This window comes from Plectropomus leopardus, chromosome 12 (genome assembly GCF_008729295.1).
Source record: "Plectropomus leopardus isolate mb chromosome 12, YSFRI_Pleo_2.0, whole genome shotgun sequence".
Classification (NCBI taxonomy): Eukaryota; Metazoa; Chordata; class Actinopteri; order Perciformes; family Serranidae; genus Plectropomus; species Plectropomus leopardus.
In genome coordinates, this window is record NC_056474.1 from 4000271 (window position 1) to 4019115 (window position 18845).

The window sequence follows — 18845 nt, forward strand, 5'->3', positions numbered from 1 at the left end:
AAAGGATTCACAGATGAAATTACTTGACATATATTTTTTTCCCATCTATATGGTCTTTTGCGCTCTTTGCCTCATTTCATCTCTGTCCCCTGCTCCATCTCTGTCTAATATAATCCATCTGTGACTTTGGCTCTTATCAAGGAAAATGCAGTGACAGAGCAGGATTTTCTGAAATCTGAACCTAAACCTACCTGAGCGTCAGCAGAGGAACTAAAAGGGGCTCAGCAGAGTGCAAACATCGCCAACGCTCAACAATTTGACTTACAGCTGCAGTATAACTGAATTTTAGTGGATTAAATGTCAGATTTAAGTGAGAAGGATAGGAAAAAAAACAACACCAAGATCAACTAATTTGCTCTAAGAAATTACAAAAAAACCAACAAGATCTGGAGACATCTTTAATAAAAGAAAATACGTTTGATCCAACAATGGGTATTTCAGTTTCATCCATGTTCAGCAAAAAAAATTGAAGATTTGAGTTTTTGATGGATTTACTGGATTAAATTGGCATGATTAACTGTGTATCATCAGCATAGCAAGCAGAAGAGAAGAGGACCCAGGCTGATGCCATGAGGTACACCAGATATAACTAAAGGAGTCAGACAGGTTATTATTGTGGGATACACAATCAGAATAACACACTTTCAATCTGATTTGATGTTTATCATATATTGGAGGTTGTTTAATAACAGGCCCTGATCAAATATCAAATGCTTCACTGAGATTAAGCTGAAGCAATAAAGAGATGATAAACTTACAAAGATGTATTACCCAAATCTACAGCGCCCACTTGCTTTTCTGTTTTGTTTAGCCGCACAATCCGCAACTGTACTGTTTACCTCAAATGAAAAGCAGCCCCCCCCCCCCCCCCAAAAAAAATGTTACTACAGTCTCCATGCATTACATGACTTCAGTTTGTCTGATGCTTTGGCTCTCGGTGCTGGTAATCTAAATTTCAAATAGTCTAAGAGAGAGAAAAGTGTCTTTGCCCACAGAGACATTTCATACAGCAGGTCCGAGTCTGACCGGCAAACCAGGCACTCCCTAACAAGCTTCTCAGGGCTTCTTTCGGCCCTGGTGGGTCATTATTTTGCTTCCTGGCAGATCTTTCAGCAGCAGAGGAATACGTCTAGCAAGTAGGCGTGAGAGGGGGCTGGTGAAATACATTAAATCAGTGAATATGTGCCGTCTCCTCCGTTTCCGGACCTCATGGTCGAGCCGAGCCGTGCTCATATCAGTCTGAGCTCTCAGAGGAAGCGGCGATGAGGACGTTTGTTTTTGAAAGAGGGCAGCGACACTGGGATTCAAGGAGAATACTGATGATTGTGAAGCACATCCTGAGTTTTATTACTGTGCCCAAGGCTGGTTATGATAAATCACTACTGTCAGCTGATGCTTCACACAGCTTCATGGCCATGTAATACAGTTAACCTGCGATAAAACACCCACAGACCTCACAGCTCAGCAGCGGAGAACAGACTGCTGATACGTTTTGTAATTCTTTAAAGGTAATCGACTCATATTTAATTAGAAAACAGAGCTGATTTTTTTTTTTTTACTGTCTATTATGATGTATTTTACAAGAAAAGGTGATGTGGCCTATAAACATGCCCCTGTCCCAACTTTTTTTTAAAATCATGTGGCAGATACCAAATTTAGAATGAGCGTGTATTTAAAAAATACATATGTATATATATATATATATATAATCAGTCTGAAAATCAATTATCTTTTCTTTGGACTGTATTCGGCTGAATATAGGTCAAAATAGACTTGCAAATCATTGCGTTCTATTTTTCTTTACGATTTAAAAACTGTCCCTGTTGTCCCTTGTTGTATATTATCTGACCTATAAAAACAAAAAAAGTGTTTCAATTGCAGTTTTGCCAAACAACAACTTTTTATGCGATAAATGGGGCTTTTTTTTTTTTTTAATTGACGTGTTTCCATAGGTGTATTTTATATTCGCAATTTCAATTTGTGCAATTTGAGGGTTAATGGAAACCTGCCTATAGAAAAAGGAAGATGCTACAATTTTTAAATAAGAGGAAAACAATGCATATTTTCAGACAGTCTTTCCGCATGATGCAACAGAAATGAGCAGACACTCATCCTGGAGCTCCTCACTCGCTTTAGAATCACTCAGCCACTCTCTGCTCTTCCAAAAGCTGCAATATAGACTCGAGACCTCACCAACTCTACTACTGAAGACTTCTCTAGAGGTATTAGTTGTGTCCAAAGAGAAGTTCAAACCCTGACTTCTTTATCACCTCTGCACAGCTGGCCAATCACAGCATGAAGTGAGTGTGGAGTAAAAGTATAAAGTGGCACGAAAAGATGATAAAAGTTCCTCAAATTTATACTTAAAGGGAAAGTTCAGAATTTTTTGAAGTGAGGTTGTTTGAGGCCCTGATCCATAGTCAGTGTGTTACAAACTGTAGATGTCAGTCGGCACACCCCCAGTTTGGAGAGGCAGGCTGGAGTCCGACACGGCAGCTAAGCAATCTGCTGCTGTGGAAGAGTCGGCAACAAAATAGATTTTTGTCACCTAAAAAAAGTCCCACCTAAAAAATGTTGTTGACAGCTTCAGTTCCTTATCTCTGCTCTTCTCAAAGCAACCAGACTCCATTAACAAAAAACACAAATTTTAGCTCACTGAGCACAAGAGCTGCTGATCTGAGTCTTCTTTGATCAGTTAGTTAGTATTATTGTGCAGTTTTGGTAAATCTGAATTACCCACTTTAAATACCAAAGTCACACAATAACACACACTCACACTCACACTCACACTCTCACTCTCACTCTCACTCTCTCACACACACACCCGCCCCTGAGTTCAGCAATGCTAAATCACTGTTTTTCTCAGTGGAGTTTAGCTTACACACTTTTTTTAACCCAAAATTTAGCAAAAAATATACAATTATTATAATTATAGATTTGGTTTTTTGGACATTTTTCCTTTTTGTTTTGGATAATTTCTTCTTTTTTAAAAAAGCTAAGTTTTTAGGTAATTTTCTCGTCATATTTTAGTAATTTCTTTCAATATGTGGGACATTTCTTGCCTATTTGGTCATTGCCATTTTTCCACGTTTTTGAAATAAATCAAACCGATTTGCTCAAGTTTCAAAGGGTCAGTTGGATTGTGAAAGACACCTAGACGCAGCTGAAGAAAACGGGTATCGATTCATCAAGTGGTTAAAGAGTGATATAGTGGCTTAATTATCCCTTCAGAAATAAATGTCTGACATGGAGATATAATAGTGAAAATATTCTAAATATGGTGTGCACTTGAACTCATATTGATTTTTTTTAGGCGGCTCAAATATGTTTTGTTGCTGACTCCTCCACAGCAGTACATTACAAAGCTTCTGTGTCAGACTCCAGCCTGCTTATCCAAACTGAGGGTTAACCGGCTGACATCTACTTATGTAATATACTGTCTATGGATAAGTATTTCATACTAATACACCATCTATGCTTAAGTACCTCATAAAACCCCACTTCAAAAAATCTGCACTATCCCTTTAAGTACAGTACTTGAGTAAACCACTTTACTTGCTAATGTTAGGTATAAAGAAAGTATTATGTCAATGAGGGACCTCACAAGTATAAAACTACTGAGCGTGTGTGTGTGTGTGCGTGCGTGTGTGTGTGTGTGTGTGTTGAATCAAGGTGGCGGTGCAGGTAGATTCAGTTAGAGGAGAGAAGATGATAATGATCTGTGATAACCTGGCTGAGCCCCTGGCAATGAATCAGACCTGTGACACACACACACCCAAACACACACACTTTCCACCTACCCACCTGCTATCTCTCCGATATCCTTCCTCTTTAACTCTGTCCTCTCTCCCACGTCACCTTTTTCCTCATGAATACTCACGCAGACGGAGCTCTCTGTGTCACGCACACTTTCATGCTCTTCTTTCATTTTTCAATTTACTTTTTATCATCCTCGCTTTAATTTGTGTTTTGCCTCAGTGATTAACAGGGGGGGTGGACTGACCGGTGTGTGTGTGTGTGTGTGTGTGTGTGTGTGTGTGTGTGTGTGTGTGTGTGTGTGTGTGTGTGTGTGTGTGTGTGTGTGTGTGTGTGTGTGTGTGTGTGTGTTTTCTCAGGTGGTCCAGGCTCAGGCAAATCTCTCCAGAGTGAGCGGCTGGAGGAGCGGTTCGGCCTGCGCTGCGTCGCTCTGGGTGACCTGCTGTGTAACGAGCTGCAGTCTCACAGCGACAGAGGGCGCCACCTGCGGGACGTCCTGGAGAGAGGAGAGCAGCTGCCCGAGGTCAGTGGGGCACGTTACTTAAAGGGAAACTGTAAAATTTAGATGGATTTGATGGCGTCTAGCAGTGAGGACTGCAATCAGCTAAAACTTATTATGTCTCCTCTCTAGAACAAACGCACCCAAAGATTTTAACCACTAAAAACACAGAATAAATCAGTTTTTTGTTACAAATCAGTGCAGCCCCGACGCTTCTCATTGCAGATTGGCTTTTAACTATGGTGGCAGACACAAAAATGTGAAAACAGGACAACACAATTGATCCTGTCAAGTGCCTGTGTTTGGTTTGTCCATTATGGGCTACCGTAGAAACATGGCAGTGCAACATGGTGCTCCCTACAGATGAGGACCAGGCCTCCAGTGAGTGCGCCGTGCTCTAATGCAAATTTTACATAGCGGCAAAAAGTGGAATTACACCGTTTGGGTCTGACACACGATGCCATGAGGCCCAGAAAGACCTTTTTTTGACTTACTTTGGGAAAGAGATGTCTGTAAATCAGTGGATATTTTTTTTTGTGAGCAACCTCCTCTATCGCTTATGCCAAAGGCCGGCCCTGGACAGTAGCTATATGTCGTCCTTGTTCACTGATGATCTGAATAAGTTGCTAAATAAAACGCCGCTGAGAGGGTCTGAAAAGCCGCTAAATAGCAATAAAGTCGGCACATTAGTAGTCCTCTCCTCCCGTCACCCTGGGACCTTAGATCGTCTTGTTCGTTGGTTTTTGGACATGGAAATGTTGTTTTATTGCATGACATCCGTAACAGTGTCCCCTACACTAAAGTGAAAGCACTGCTTGACGAAAAATCTCATCAATAGAGGGAAAAGAGTTTAAAAACGAAAAAGAAACAATGGGGGAAACCCTGCTGCTGACTGATGATGTGTTGTGGACACGCAGGATAATGCAGTGTGTGTAGTACTGACAGAGAGAAACCATGGCAACACTTATTATCAAAATTATGGGTATGACATCCCTATGACGTCCCTTTATCGGGCCGATAATTATCATGCATCCCTATATAAACGTATTAAAATACTGGAAACAGCTATCAACCTCTTAGCATTAAAATGCAACCCATCTTCTTTGTAGCGTCCACAAACACAACAATGTCAGAATAACAACTCTCTAACTCGGAAACTACAACCCTCCGTCACCACATGAATGCAGCATCAGCTCTATTACTGGGTATTTCTTGCCAAAATGCACCCTGGGAGTTGTAGTTAAACATGTCTGGAGGAGATCTTTACCACATAATGACTCTCAGTCCTCTGTGGATAATCTAACAGAGTGCCTCATTCACATTAACTACAATATTACAGAATTGTCAGCTTTAACTACATAATGAGCTTGTTAACATAACCAGAGTGAATTTTAATAAGTCTCAAATATCTCCAATAAAATGTTTTTGCTGGAGTAAAGTCGGCTCCCTGCCCTGATGAAGATGTTTACATCTTCTCAGAAAATGTGTTTTCTGCAGAGACTCTTTGGGGTTGTGGATAATTTATCTGGTTTGCACACTCTGCACTGGTTTCCAGCTCCAATATACGCTCAGACAGCCACACCAGCGCTGTCTGTGACAGTTTGTGCCATTTTTAACAACTCTATAGTATTTCAGCCGCGGTCCTCTTTCTTCTGTTTATTTCATCAGGCGCTTTTCATAAAACCACCTTATAACGTATATTTTATCAGCCTGACAGCCGGTGGTGAATATTTCAGTGACAGCATAGAGGGATTTGTTATTTTGCATCTCCAGCTGTCTTTCTTTATGAAACATTAATCTTTAAGATCTTGTTTTTTAAGTTATTATTTTGTTTGCTCAGCCTCCTGCTCTGCTCAGAGATCACCTGTCAGTCAAACAGTGTGGGTGTCTCTGCGACATGTTTATTCTTTGATTTTATGTTCAGACACGCTGCCAATTTACTCTCACTGCTCGTACTTAATATTCTGTTCTTGTATTAATGCCAAACAAGCCACTTTTTCTGAGTCCATTCTTTTCTAAACTGATGCTTTAAATGCTTGAAAACCGCTTATTTTACGTAAAATTATTCATTAAATGCACAATTTCTTGAAAAAAAAAAAAAGCATGCAAACATCATTTCAATTGTTGTTTTGGCCAAACATTTAAAAACTCTCCTCTATTTTTGCAAAATAACTATAATCACCCCACAAAAATGAGAGGAATAAGATATATCAGACAATACTTTTTAGTTGGATCAATTCATTGCTGGTTTTGATATTTTTATAGGAGTTGTTTTTTTGACAATAGGGATGAATTAATGATCAATTTATCAGTCATTGAAAATGTAATTGAATAAGCGAAATTATGTTGCTGTAAGCTTTGATTAAGGAAAAAAAACATTTGATAGTTTGAAGTTTTTATGTTTTTTTTTTTTCTTTCTCAAATAACGATTAATCGATTGTTAAACTGACGAGTAATTGATTAAGGACATTCGCAACCCTAGTTGAAAATAAGAAAATACAGAATACTTTGATAATACTAAGTAGAACTATGTTTTATAAAAACTTTTATTATTTTTTCACAAAAAAAAAGCCGTGTGTTTGAAGGCTGTGGTGACCTCATGAACATTAGAAATCCCAGGACAGATAAAAGGCTAAAAATACTTACTTTTGTGTCAACAAACTGAGTTTTTTCGCTCACGGAGTCTGATATATATTTGTGACGCATTCAGGTCGACTGTCGTTTATGTTTGACGATCACAAACTGGCTGAACACACACGCGTATCCACACCTTTGACTATGTGAAGCGGTGATGTCAGTGTGTGTGTGTGTGTGTGTGTGTGTGTGTGTGTGAGTGAGAGAGAGAGGGAGACAGGTGGGGTGTGTTTGGATGCAAAATGTTACAGACTCTGTGCAGTTTAATTACAGAAACTGGCACAATATTTTACCAAGGATTAATAATCATCAGCAGCAAAATGCATCACTGTTAATAATCTCTGCAGTTGTGATGACGGATGCTGAAAATGAGGAAGCTAAATATCTGTCACTGGTCATGGTGCGTTTATGCATTTGAATTAAGTTGCATTCGAAAGCTATTAATATTTCATTGGAAGAAGCTAATAATAGTATGCCACCGAGCCATTTAAAATCCAACTACAGCTATACAGTCACACGTTTTGGGAGTTTCTTGTCCAGATATACATTTTTACCAAACAGCAGATGAAAAAATAATTTTGAGAATTTGGAGTTACCCACTGTGTGGGCTGTGAATTTCTACAGAAAATTTTGTGGAGATTAATTAGTTACTATTAATAATAATAATAATAATAATAACTGATAGAATGTATATAGTGCTTTTCTAAGTACTCAAAGATGCTTTACATGAAATACAAAAAGAAAACAAATACAAATACAAAATAAAAAAATATAAAATAATCAAAGATGCTATGTGACACAGAGGAACAAATACAAAGAACTGAACACAAATACAAAATATAGAAGATATGACAGCTGACTTTGTTATGGAAATGATGGGCTGATGAGAAAATGTGTGATCATGATAATAAATGCAATGCACAGCGGACTGAACTGTACACTGATGAATGCACATCGCATTAACACATAATATACTGAATCACTGTTCGGCTTATACATTTTTAAAGTCCCCCTTCACATGTGTTTAGCTTATTGTTCCCTCTCTCAGATGTTTGACCTCCACTGTGCAGAATGACGTATGAGCAGAGTTTGACACTCGAAGGCTGTTTTTACATTAATCTGCTGAAGGAGGAGAGTTTCTTTGTGCGCACCTTCAAGCTCTAGTGTGAAGGATTTAGTGGCATCTGCTGGTGAGGTTGCAGAACTGAAACTTCATCACTGTCAACCCAATTAATTAAATATCGCAGCTTGATCAGTGGATTTTCACGTGCTAGGTATCCTCCTGTCTGTCTTTTAATGCACTAGGACAACGTGTCAATTTACACCTTTATGCATCATGTTTTTTCAAAAATACTTCGGTTTTTACAGGAAATATACAGATTCTGCTTGTTAGATGCATACAGTCTTTTTCAAAATAAGCTTACACTGTCTGTAAAACACTTCATATTTATGTTAATTTCCTTGTGCAACAAAAGCACATGGTTAGGTTTGAAAAAAAAAACATGGTTTGGTTCAAAATTTAAACAGAAAGCGAACAGCAGGCTCCCTGGTGAAAGTCCAGGGTTTGTTGGACCCATCCACCTCCACACCTGCTGTTTTTGCATCAGTGAAATCACTGGCCAAGCAGCGATATTTGACGGTAATGAGAACTGGTTGGTGTAGAGTCAGTGTTTAATTTGTCCATTCTGGGCTACTGTAGAAAAAAACATGACAAGAGCACCTGCTCTGTATGTAGATATAAAACAGCTCAGTCTAAAATAATGAAAACACAATTCTTATTTTCGGGTGATTATGATCCAACGAAAACAGATGCCACTCAATCCGTCACATCTTTAAACTGCAGTTTCAGTCGTGTAAGAATGAGCACGATTTAGTGACATTACAACTTTGTATCCAATCATGATCTAATTCAAAGTTATTAAACTGCAGTGACTTAATTAAATTAATATTTCCAAATGCTGAAATTTAAGGCCAAAAAACACACTGTGTCATACAATACAGGACAACACACTTAAGGAATGCCAGCTTTTTAATGTTCAATATAGTCTATCATACGTCTATTTTATTTTCTAATAATTTGTCCTGTGTGTTGTTCTTATGTTTTCTTTTGTGTTGTTTTTTTTTTTTAAAAATCCTGTGTTTTGTTACTTTTAAGTGTACAGCACTTTGTAACATTTGTTTTGATAAGTGCTGTATAAAAAACTTTATTATTATTATTTGTCTTTTAGACATTTATATTTATTTCTGCTAAGACATTTGGATTTTTTTGTCTTTAGACATTTCTGTAAAGAGACATTAAGGTTTCAGTTACTCAAGGTTGAAAAGTAAAGGTTTAGCAGATGTCTATTTTTCTGTGTATATGACAAAAACTTAAACATTCAGAATGTAAACAAGGGGATATGCAGGGGATACATTTGTTAATAATCAACAATTTTTAAAAATATATTTATGAATTCTTTTATATGGTCAAAAATTGCGCTATATGTAGCTGGTAACTCGTGGTCTATAACACAGCTAAAGCTTGGAGATGATATTGAAATTCAGTTTCTTTTAAATTTTATTTATAAAGCCCACAGTTTGCCTCAGAGGGCTTTACAGCACACGACATCCCTCTGCCCTCACATCCTTACATCGTCGAAGAAAAAGCTCCTCAAAAAAACCCTGTAACAGGGGAAAAAAATAACGTCTATCCCTCAGAGGAGCCCAGAGAAAACAACCTGCTGATGTCGACACGTTTCCGCTACAAAGACTATAAAGAAAATGTCACTCGAACCAAAAAAAAAGAAAATGTCACGACAGGATTTGTGACATATTACTTCTTCACTGCAGGCTTCTCCTGGATTTCTTACTCCTCTCTAAGTCACAGATCTGTCGATATTGCAGTTTTTCGGCCTGCTGCAGGTAAATAAAAGTCACTGATGATTTAAGGCCTTTGAAGGCCACTGTGATGCTCGTTGTTACTAATTCACTTTCTTTGTTCACCTTTTCTGTCACGAAGCTGAAAAAACCTCCATCGATTGAACTGCAGTCTGGCAGAAAACTTTCTGACAAAGCAAAGCGTACGTTCAGTCTCATCAGGGTGTTTTTGTGACGAGTGTGGACAAAATTACACAAACTAAGATTAAAATCTGTTTTGGGTGCAGCTGGCAGATACTTTCAGAGGAGCACATAATAACCCCATCAGCAGAAACTGTTGATCTGTCTGGTCGTCAGTAAGAGCAGTCGCCTCGGAGAGAAAAGAAAAGATGAGAGCAGAGCTGAAAGCCTTCAACTGGAAAATTTAATGTTGAGCAGTGGAGTGAAAAAATATTAAAACGTCTGTGAATATCTGCCACGCGGAGTTGACTGCAGTTTATTCATGCAACTTTAGTAAGAAATTCAAGATAAAAATGATGGTCGTCAATTTAGTTTTAAAGAATAAAATGCACATTCATAATTTTTCCTAAACATTTTCCCTCCACGATTCGTATACAACAGAAATTGTAAATGTACAACATTCATACGTACATTCAAATGTACAAACATTCATGTTTTTGACTTGAGAAATAATGACTGAATATTACATTTCTGGTTGGTTACATTTCAGATACAAAGGCAATAAAAAAATGGTTAAAAAACAAGTTAATACTGAATTGCAAGATTGCCTATTTTGGCGGAAAACAGCTGAAATATATTATTAGTGAACATTTTTCTGATATGTTCACAGGGTTTCCTGTATATTCCTTTATTTTTGGCAGCCTGCCACAATATCAGCACCATGAACTGATTCTCTATTTTTTGGAGCTGGACCATTCAACGGGTGCACTGCTGAAATTGAAATATATATGTATGTATGTCGTTGCTTTTAGAAAAGAAAATACAAGATTATTTCATGCAGTTTGTGGAACATTTCTTATGAAGTTGCTCATTGCCTTTTTTTTTTTTTAATGTTTTTTTTAAAGGAATCTCACCAATTTTCTCTGGGTTCAAAAGGTTTAAATACTTGTAAAAGGCTTTTGAAAGCAGCACAAGAAAAGTGATACAGCTCCAGGTTTCAAAGGGCATAAATTGACAAGGTTTCCACTGAAATAGCGGCGATATTTGACAAGTTGCGATGAGAACGTGTTGGATAAAATGCTGTCGTGTGTCGCTCACCTGTGAGTGTAAAAGTGTGACAATTACACAGTGAAAGTTCGACTTGATAAAAAGTTACTCTACTGTTGCCTGGCAACACAGACAGTGAAATTTAACGTTCACTAATAACTGTAATCCCTCTGCAGACCTCCAGCTTCCTGTCTGGCCACATGTGTGCTCTCTGTGAGTCTGCACGTACGGCAGAGAGAGCAGTCAGGAAAAACAGCCCCAAGAGTTTTTCCCATCATGCGTGATCTCCGTGTGCATTCGAAACACTCGTCCCTGAGGAAGAAATTCACTCTCTGCTGCATAATTTGAACTGAAGCCAAAAATCTTTAATATTTTATGTGTTTAACTACCACAAGAAGTGGATTTCTCGATGTCCTGCGGGTGCTGCACATGATTTAATGCGGATTCTGGCAGCTCAGGGTCTCAGCCCGCGGTGCAGAGTTAGTCATGAATACTCAGTTTAGAACATTTCTGGCTTTTGACAAGGTCTTGTCATCGCAAAACATAAACTACCGGCACTATTTCCACCCTTCCTCTTCCTGCCTGTGAGTTTTTGCTCTACGAGGCTAAGATCACCATCCAAGCAGACGGGAGAGCAGGGTCAGTTATGAGTATAACAGTATACAGGGGCTTTAGAAATCCCAAAAGGTCTGTTTTTCCACTATCATCATAAATGCACGCTCCTCTTTACATTAGATTCATTGTATGTAGTGCACAGCAGGCACCATGGGAGCTCAGTCTGCAGTCTCTACTGGTGGAACAGGCAGCTGAGCTAAAAGGCAGGCTAGCGCCATTAGTACTAGTTCAATGCTGTGTGCGTCGAAAAAAATGCACATATTTTCGCCACAGTGCGTTGCAGTGCACTTTACGTACTTATGTCGAATGTCTCCTCTGCTCCGCTCGACTCTCCGTCTAACTGTGGGTGTGTTCGCATGTGTCTATATGTGTGTGTGAGCGGAGGAGACCTGACAGCGATGTAGTAAAGACTGGAACATAAATTAGATAAATAACATGACTTCTGCTAGGATTTGGCGCTATTTCTAAAATAAAATAAAATGAAATGAAATACAAAACAGTATACAAAAGTAACGAACCATCAGAAGGTCGAAGGAGGGCGTGGCTGAGTGTGAGCATGGTGAACATCATAGACATAGTTGCTTTCTAACTGGCTAAAAATGGCACCGCCTCCTTGTCACACCCGACCCCGCTCTCCCCTAAATTGTAAATTCAGTAAAAGACTAACCTGCACACAGAATTAAAGCTTTGCAATCAAACGTCGATGTAAATCATGATGTTCAGGGGCTTTGACGACAGTACGAGGTCTGAGCGATGAAGAGGTTTGAACCACAATCAAAATGTGGAGGCTTGTATGCACTCAGGTGCACTGAAACACTGTCGGACCAATTTTAAAACATCAACAAGTGCAGCCTATTAGAGTAACCACTGCAGAGCTGTTTGCATGTTTCCCATCTGAACTGCAGCCAAAAAAGACGAATCATCTCCCAAAATACTCTTTTAAAAGGCAGTAAAAACAGAAACAGTCAGCTGACAAACTGGATTGTATTATTTATGTGAAACTGTATCAGAGGTGCATACGTGTATTAGATACAATGCAGGAAATGCAAACCAGATTAAGTGCGTACCCAAAACGAATGCAATAAATCCTGCCTCTCTGAAGGTTATGATGTTCAGTTTTTGATGAATCTGTTGTAAGCGAGTTGTTGATGAAACTTTACAGTCATTTTGGGGGCCACAGTTTGTCATTAGACTGAGAAGTGTTTCTAATAACGAGTCCGTCCCTGATTGATCTCCTTAATGTGACGGGCAAATTGCAAAAACACGTATAAACTTCATGAGGGTCGGAGTGTATCTCATTAACGTGGATAAATCCAAACCCAGCAACGATATTCAGCAATCTGTTTCTATTTCCAGCTGCAGACGCAGACACGCTCTGCACCTTTTTCCCGTTGACCAGTCTGATCACTGATCACTAAATCTAAGGCAAGTCTGATTTAGAAGTCAGGAAGCGTGATAGGCCATTTCCATCCAGCTGTCATAAAAAAATCACGCCTTCACACATGCAAACGCTTGACCTTCATGCTGAATCTGCGTCACTAACAGAGTAAACTGAACAGATACACTGGGCCACTGTGTACACTATAAATAACTGACACTTCACTCAGACATCACCTGAGCTTTCTGACAAATAAAACCTTATAAAGACATTAACATCAGCTAAAAAAAAACTATACTTCATCCACAAAATGAACAGGATTTACCCTGTGTTACGCTGAATTTATGAAGAAAACTTCTGTTATTTTCACCTGCATCCACCATGAAGGAGGAAATCAAAAACTGTAAAAGTTCCTGTTAATTTCCAGTAAAAGTGGGCTGTGTTTAACAACAGCAAAACTATAAAAACGTCAGTTTTTAAACTCTCACACAACTCGAAGCCTAATTCATCCAGTCCTGTGCTCAGAGTTTGTAAATGGATGTTTGATAAAGTTTTGCTGTTGTTTAACATGGACCCCTATGGCCCCTATAATAACACTATACCCTATAATATGAAGAATTTTCTTTTTCGTTTCGTTTAACCGAGGAGGCGTGCAAGAAAACAAAGGTGTTTTTACAAATTCAGTAAAACACAAGTAGTTTTTAGGTGAAGTGCTCCTTTAACTGTAGGTAACTTAGCTATTATTGTTGGTGGTTGATGAATAGCACTCCCAAAGCAGCCCGTTTTCACCAAAAACGTTTGTTTACACTCCATGCAATTACTGCCACTTTTAGCACAAAATTATTATCTCCACATTTTTTATTAATATAATGTTGGTGGCATTTTGATCATATTTGAATACTGGAAGTGATAACAATGATTGTCTTGCAGCAGCTGCTGACAGCTTAAAAAAAAACATCATGTTGAGTCACAAAGCATGAAAAGCATCACAATAGATGTGCCAAACAAACAAAACGAGAGAAAAAACCCAAATTATTCAGCAGCAAACGAGCAAAACGTGTCATAACGAACAAACAACCACAGAGCCTTAATCCACACGAACAGTGACTGACACGGCAGAGAAGGAGTTAACACTCACCGGAGCTGCTTGAGGTGCAGCATTTCAGAGTAACTCCTTCAGCAGGTGTGTTTTAGCGCCAGGTAAGCTGCAGGTGGAAGTGTCCTCGAGGGCAACAGCTGGACAGGTGAAGCAAGCTGCGACACAAACAGCATTATTTCCCTCACAAAGTCCTTTCAGAGCGACATGACGCAGCTATCGGCAGTTTAGCGCGAACATAAAACGCTTCACGAGCCGCAAACAGCAGCACGTGTTTGTAGCGGTTAGCTACGCGGCAGCAGCACAGCGGAGTGATTTAGAGTACGATTTAAAAAGGCCGCTTCACTGCGGAGGGTGCGCTGCGTTTGTCTTCCTCTGACAGCTATCTGTCACACTGGTTCCATATATATATATATATATACATATATATATATAAATATATGTACAGGGGAAGATGTTACAATTGTTATGATTATTTTTATAAATAAATAAATAAAATACTTAATATTAACTATAGTAATAATTATAATAATAACAATAATAATAATACACAAGAAAATTGGCTTATTTAATACATTTCTTAAAAACATGGGAAGAAGTTGAACGTGACAACTTAAGATTAAAAAATAGGGTTATAAAAAGTTTTTTTTAAAACAACAAAATAAATAACATAACGATATAATCGATGATGATGATAATAATAACAGTAATAATAATAACTATTATTATTATTATAATAATACTCAAGTAAATTGGCTTAATTTCTTTCAAAAGATGGGAAGAAGTTACAAGGTAAGATAGAGAAATAAGATTTTTAAAAATGCAACAAAATTGACAGATATATACGGAGGTAAAATAGTTTATTTAGTAATAGTTTATTTTATTATTATTATTATTATTATTATTATTATTATCAACTGATAATAATAATAATAATAACCCATATTAGTAGCTGTATAGTTTAGATGACATTTTTTCTCTTTTTTTATTATTATTTAAGTCTTATCATATCTATCTCTTTCTCTTTTTTAAAATGTATTTTTTTGGTCATTTTCTTGTAGTATTTTCCCAAATTTCTTACAATTTGTGGGATGTCTCTTGCCAAGTTGCTCAGTGCCTTTCTAGTCTCTCTTTCAAGTCTCTCGTCTAAATAATCAAACCATTTTTTCTCAAGTTTAAAAGGGTTAAATGCATGTGAAATGTGTGTGAACGCAGCATTTTAAAAAAACATGACGTTGTTCCAGGTTTCAGAGGGTTAAAATCAGAGGTGGGCAAATATGTGCATTCAATCAGGGCTGTAACCTTGGAGTCCACATACATATTCCTGTTTTTTTTTTTTTTTTAAGGTTGTCTGAGTTTATTCATACATGAAGCATCAACAGAGAGGTTACATGGTGATTCATGCTTGTGCTGTTTGTGTGTATTTGCTGTCCAGGACACTCTGCTGGAGCTGCTGTGTGAGGCGGTGGCGACGGCGGTACGACAGGGGAAAGGTCTCGTGATCAGCGGCTTCCCCAGAGACCTGAGACAGGCTGAGGAGTACGAGGCCAAGGTGAGACCGTCAGACTGACAGGGACAGACGGACAGACATGTGGTCACTGGGAATAAAAGAGGAAGACGTTGAAATCATGTATCCACCTAAGCTTCCAGGGAACTGGAGCTTGACGGAAGAAACTGCCCAAAGATGACAGGGCATGAAGGGATTTTACATATATATATATATAAATATGGAGATTTTTTCCTGATACAGACTGATGTTTCACAGGTGCATTGACACTGATGGGTCTCAGTACAGTCACATATAGTTTGTAAGTAAAAGGGAAGATGTTGCCTGAGGTCCACCTGTTGCTGACTCTCCTCTCCTGTCCTCTGTGTCAGATGGGCGAACCCACCGCAGTGCTGCTGCTGAGCTGCTCGGCCGACACCATGTCCAGTCGTCTGCAGTGTCGTGGCAGATCCACCTCCACCTCCAGCCTCCAGCCCGCCTCAGACAGAGACGGCGTCCTGCACAGGAGTGCCGAGAGCTTCTGCAGCGACAGCCAGGCGGTGGCGGCTCATTATGAACGCAAGAATCTTCTGCACACGGTAAGTCTGTTGTTTTAGAGAGGAACTTTTATTCTGTGTAAGCTGGATGCTTAAAACTCTGTCAAGGTTAGCAGTTCAATTCCAAAATGTCGATTATAAGTTCCTCCAAACATTTGCCCCCTGGGTACAAAAGTCCCTCGTACTTACCTCACAGTAAGTGAGTCACACAGTACAAGTGTTGCACAACAAAACAGATCAGATTTCATGGTCATGTTTCATGTACAAATATGTCCATTTTGCATTATCACACAAATATTAAACAGGTTTATGAGCTCTTTTTACAGAGATTGCACTATAGGGTCTCTACTAAGTCCTTTCTTTACACTGTCTTTGCATCTTTACACAGAACCAAACAACATGGCGCGCCAGTGTGCAATTTTAGACGGCATGCTGGCATTGCAGAATCAAAAGAGCCGTGATGTTTAACACAACAGCGTCTGTTTCTAGTGTGACGAATAACATAACAGTACTCACAAACCAATAACATGACGGTAAAAATCATTTATCGTCCCTGTTATTTGACGCATGATCTTGTTCTCTGCTCAGAGGATAAAAAGCTCCCGAATCTTATTGTTTTCCCAATTTGTGGACACTTTTGGTTGCTGTTCTTATTTTATTTTTTAGCCTCTGAGTGCTGCTTTTTTAAGTCTCCACCAGTGCATCACTCGTATAACGCGCTGTCAAAACGTGTCTCACCCATAATTCAATCCTGCTGGCTCCTTCTTTTGCAGTTTCGGTGCTTTAACTAAAAGCATGGCAACTCTGTCCCCTGATCCATCGATTATGCCTTACATACAAAGACGAGGCGTTATATTTCCGCCTTGAACAGGCAGAATAAAAGGGTCTTTTGACTCCTCGTAGCCTTTACTGAAGCACCTGTGTTTGTTATCCATAAGTTTGTTCAGGTTTTTCCTTTGATTTGTTCCGTTTATGAAACATACAAGAAAAATGAACATATTTGCCTTCCTTTCCACGCTTCTTAGACAAAAGATAAATTAACCTAAAAATCAAGTTAAATTATACCACTTCAAATCACCTGTACATCAGAGGTGATCATTTAAAAACATATTTGGCGCACAGAGGTTAACTTTCTGTGTGTTTGGTGCCTTTTTCACTGACGTCTCCACATGACACCAGGGACAGAAAATAATCACAGAATTTCTGTTCAAGGGTTCAACTGTCCCTTTTAAAATGAACTGTTTGAGGGTTTAAATGCCACGTCGGGTGTTGTGTGTGTGAGTGTGTGTGAGAGAGCTTAAATGCCACAGCAGGTATTGAGGTCAGCGGTCTGCTGTGAGCTCGCAGAGGTTTGCACTTCAGCATGTGAAGACACTGACGGTTTCTGAAAGACCATCGTCTCAGCCAGATTGTCTCCGTCTACAGGTGGACGCCGAGATGTCGCCGGACGAAGTGTTTGCCCAGATCTGCCAGGTGATGGAGACCTTCTGATTTCTACAATTTTTCCTCTAAACACCACCAACACCGCCGCCAACCAACCCCCACCGAACTCCAGGAGGTCCACCTGTGAAGACCTTCCTTCTCTCTGGAGACCCACATGACTTCACACCTGCACCTGACATTTGCTCATCGAACTGTGTGGTTTGCATGCCCCCGAACACTCCCAGCAATCAGTGAAACCTTCTGCTTTTGACACTGATGAAGCGCCTGGTCGTCACACTCTGCTTCACCCACTTGCATTGTCTCTCTCTTGCATTGACCTCAATATATGCTGCCAACTGCCGGACTGAGGCAGATAACTGTACTGAGAAAATAGCATTCCCTGCTGTGACTGAGAGCATGTTTTTAGTTGAAGGAGCTGAGAAAGGGTTCCCGCCATGCCAGAAAGTGGAAAAATCCTTTGTGTGTTCATGCTCTCATGCACAGCAACATGCTTTATATCGTAACAAGCATGCAAGAATTACAATCAAGCTTAAAACTGCCTTTTGTGCATTGAAATAAAGAGCAGAAAAGAGTTAAAGAGTATTAAAGATTATCGCATTTGTATGTTTCCGAGCTCATCGTACAGGTGCTTGTTTGAGTCTGGTATTTAACATTCAATAAAGCCAGTGCATTTGCTAAATGGAGGATTTATGCGTGTGTGCTTTGGTGTTCTCTGTGTGTGTGTGTGTGTGTGTGTGTGTACTTGGGAATAATCACAGCTGATCTGATAGTGCCATCTGCTGGTGAGAGATCGCAACAAAAGGGAAATTACATGAAAAGCAGCAAAAGGATCACTGTTTAAAATGCATAAAATTTGTCTGCCCACCTTTAAGCTGCTGAAACGATACACGGATCCAACATCAGCAAAATGACCTTTAGCTGCAGCACTCGCTGTGTCAGGGAGCGTTTGAAGTCACCACCAAAGGTCACATGTTGGGAGCACAAAAAAAGAATATTTTTATGCATTTAAACCAAAGTAACTACAGGAGCATAAAATTATTTTTTTTGCTGGTTGAATTAGCTGTGAAACTTTCAAGATTTATCAAAAAAAATGCATTTTTTGCCTCTGCTGGCACCTAAAAACAGCATTGGGAGAGCAAGGCTTGGCACTGTACTTTAGTAAAACCAATGAGATTGGAGAAGCAATCCCACGAAAAATAATTACTGCAGACAAATTCAGTGCTGAAATTGTAATTATTTCCAGTGCTGGAATGTAACTAAGTACATTTACTCAAGTACTGTACTTATGACTTTGAAAA

At 39.1% G+C, this 18845-nt stretch overlaps 1 protein-coding gene across 1 annotated transcript in view; it reads left to right on the plus strand.

The window, feature by feature from the left end:
• ak5 (adenylate kinase 5) overlaps positions 1 to 18230 on the plus strand; it is a 90367-nt gene extending 72137 nt beyond the window's left edge. The window contains exons 11-14 of the mRNA XM_042496988.1: positions 4116 to 4279; positions 15497 to 15613; positions 15940 to 16146; positions 17530 to 18230. Of these exons, the coding sequence (XP_042352922.1) occupies positions 4116 to 4279; positions 15497 to 15613; positions 15940 to 16146; positions 17530 to 17595 (554 nt within the window). The 3' untranslated portion in view covers positions 17596 to 18230. The remainder of the gene's footprint in view (positions 1 to 4115; positions 4280 to 15496; positions 15614 to 15939; positions 16147 to 17529) is intronic.
• The last annotated feature ends 615 nt before the right edge of the window (positions 18231 to 18845 follow it).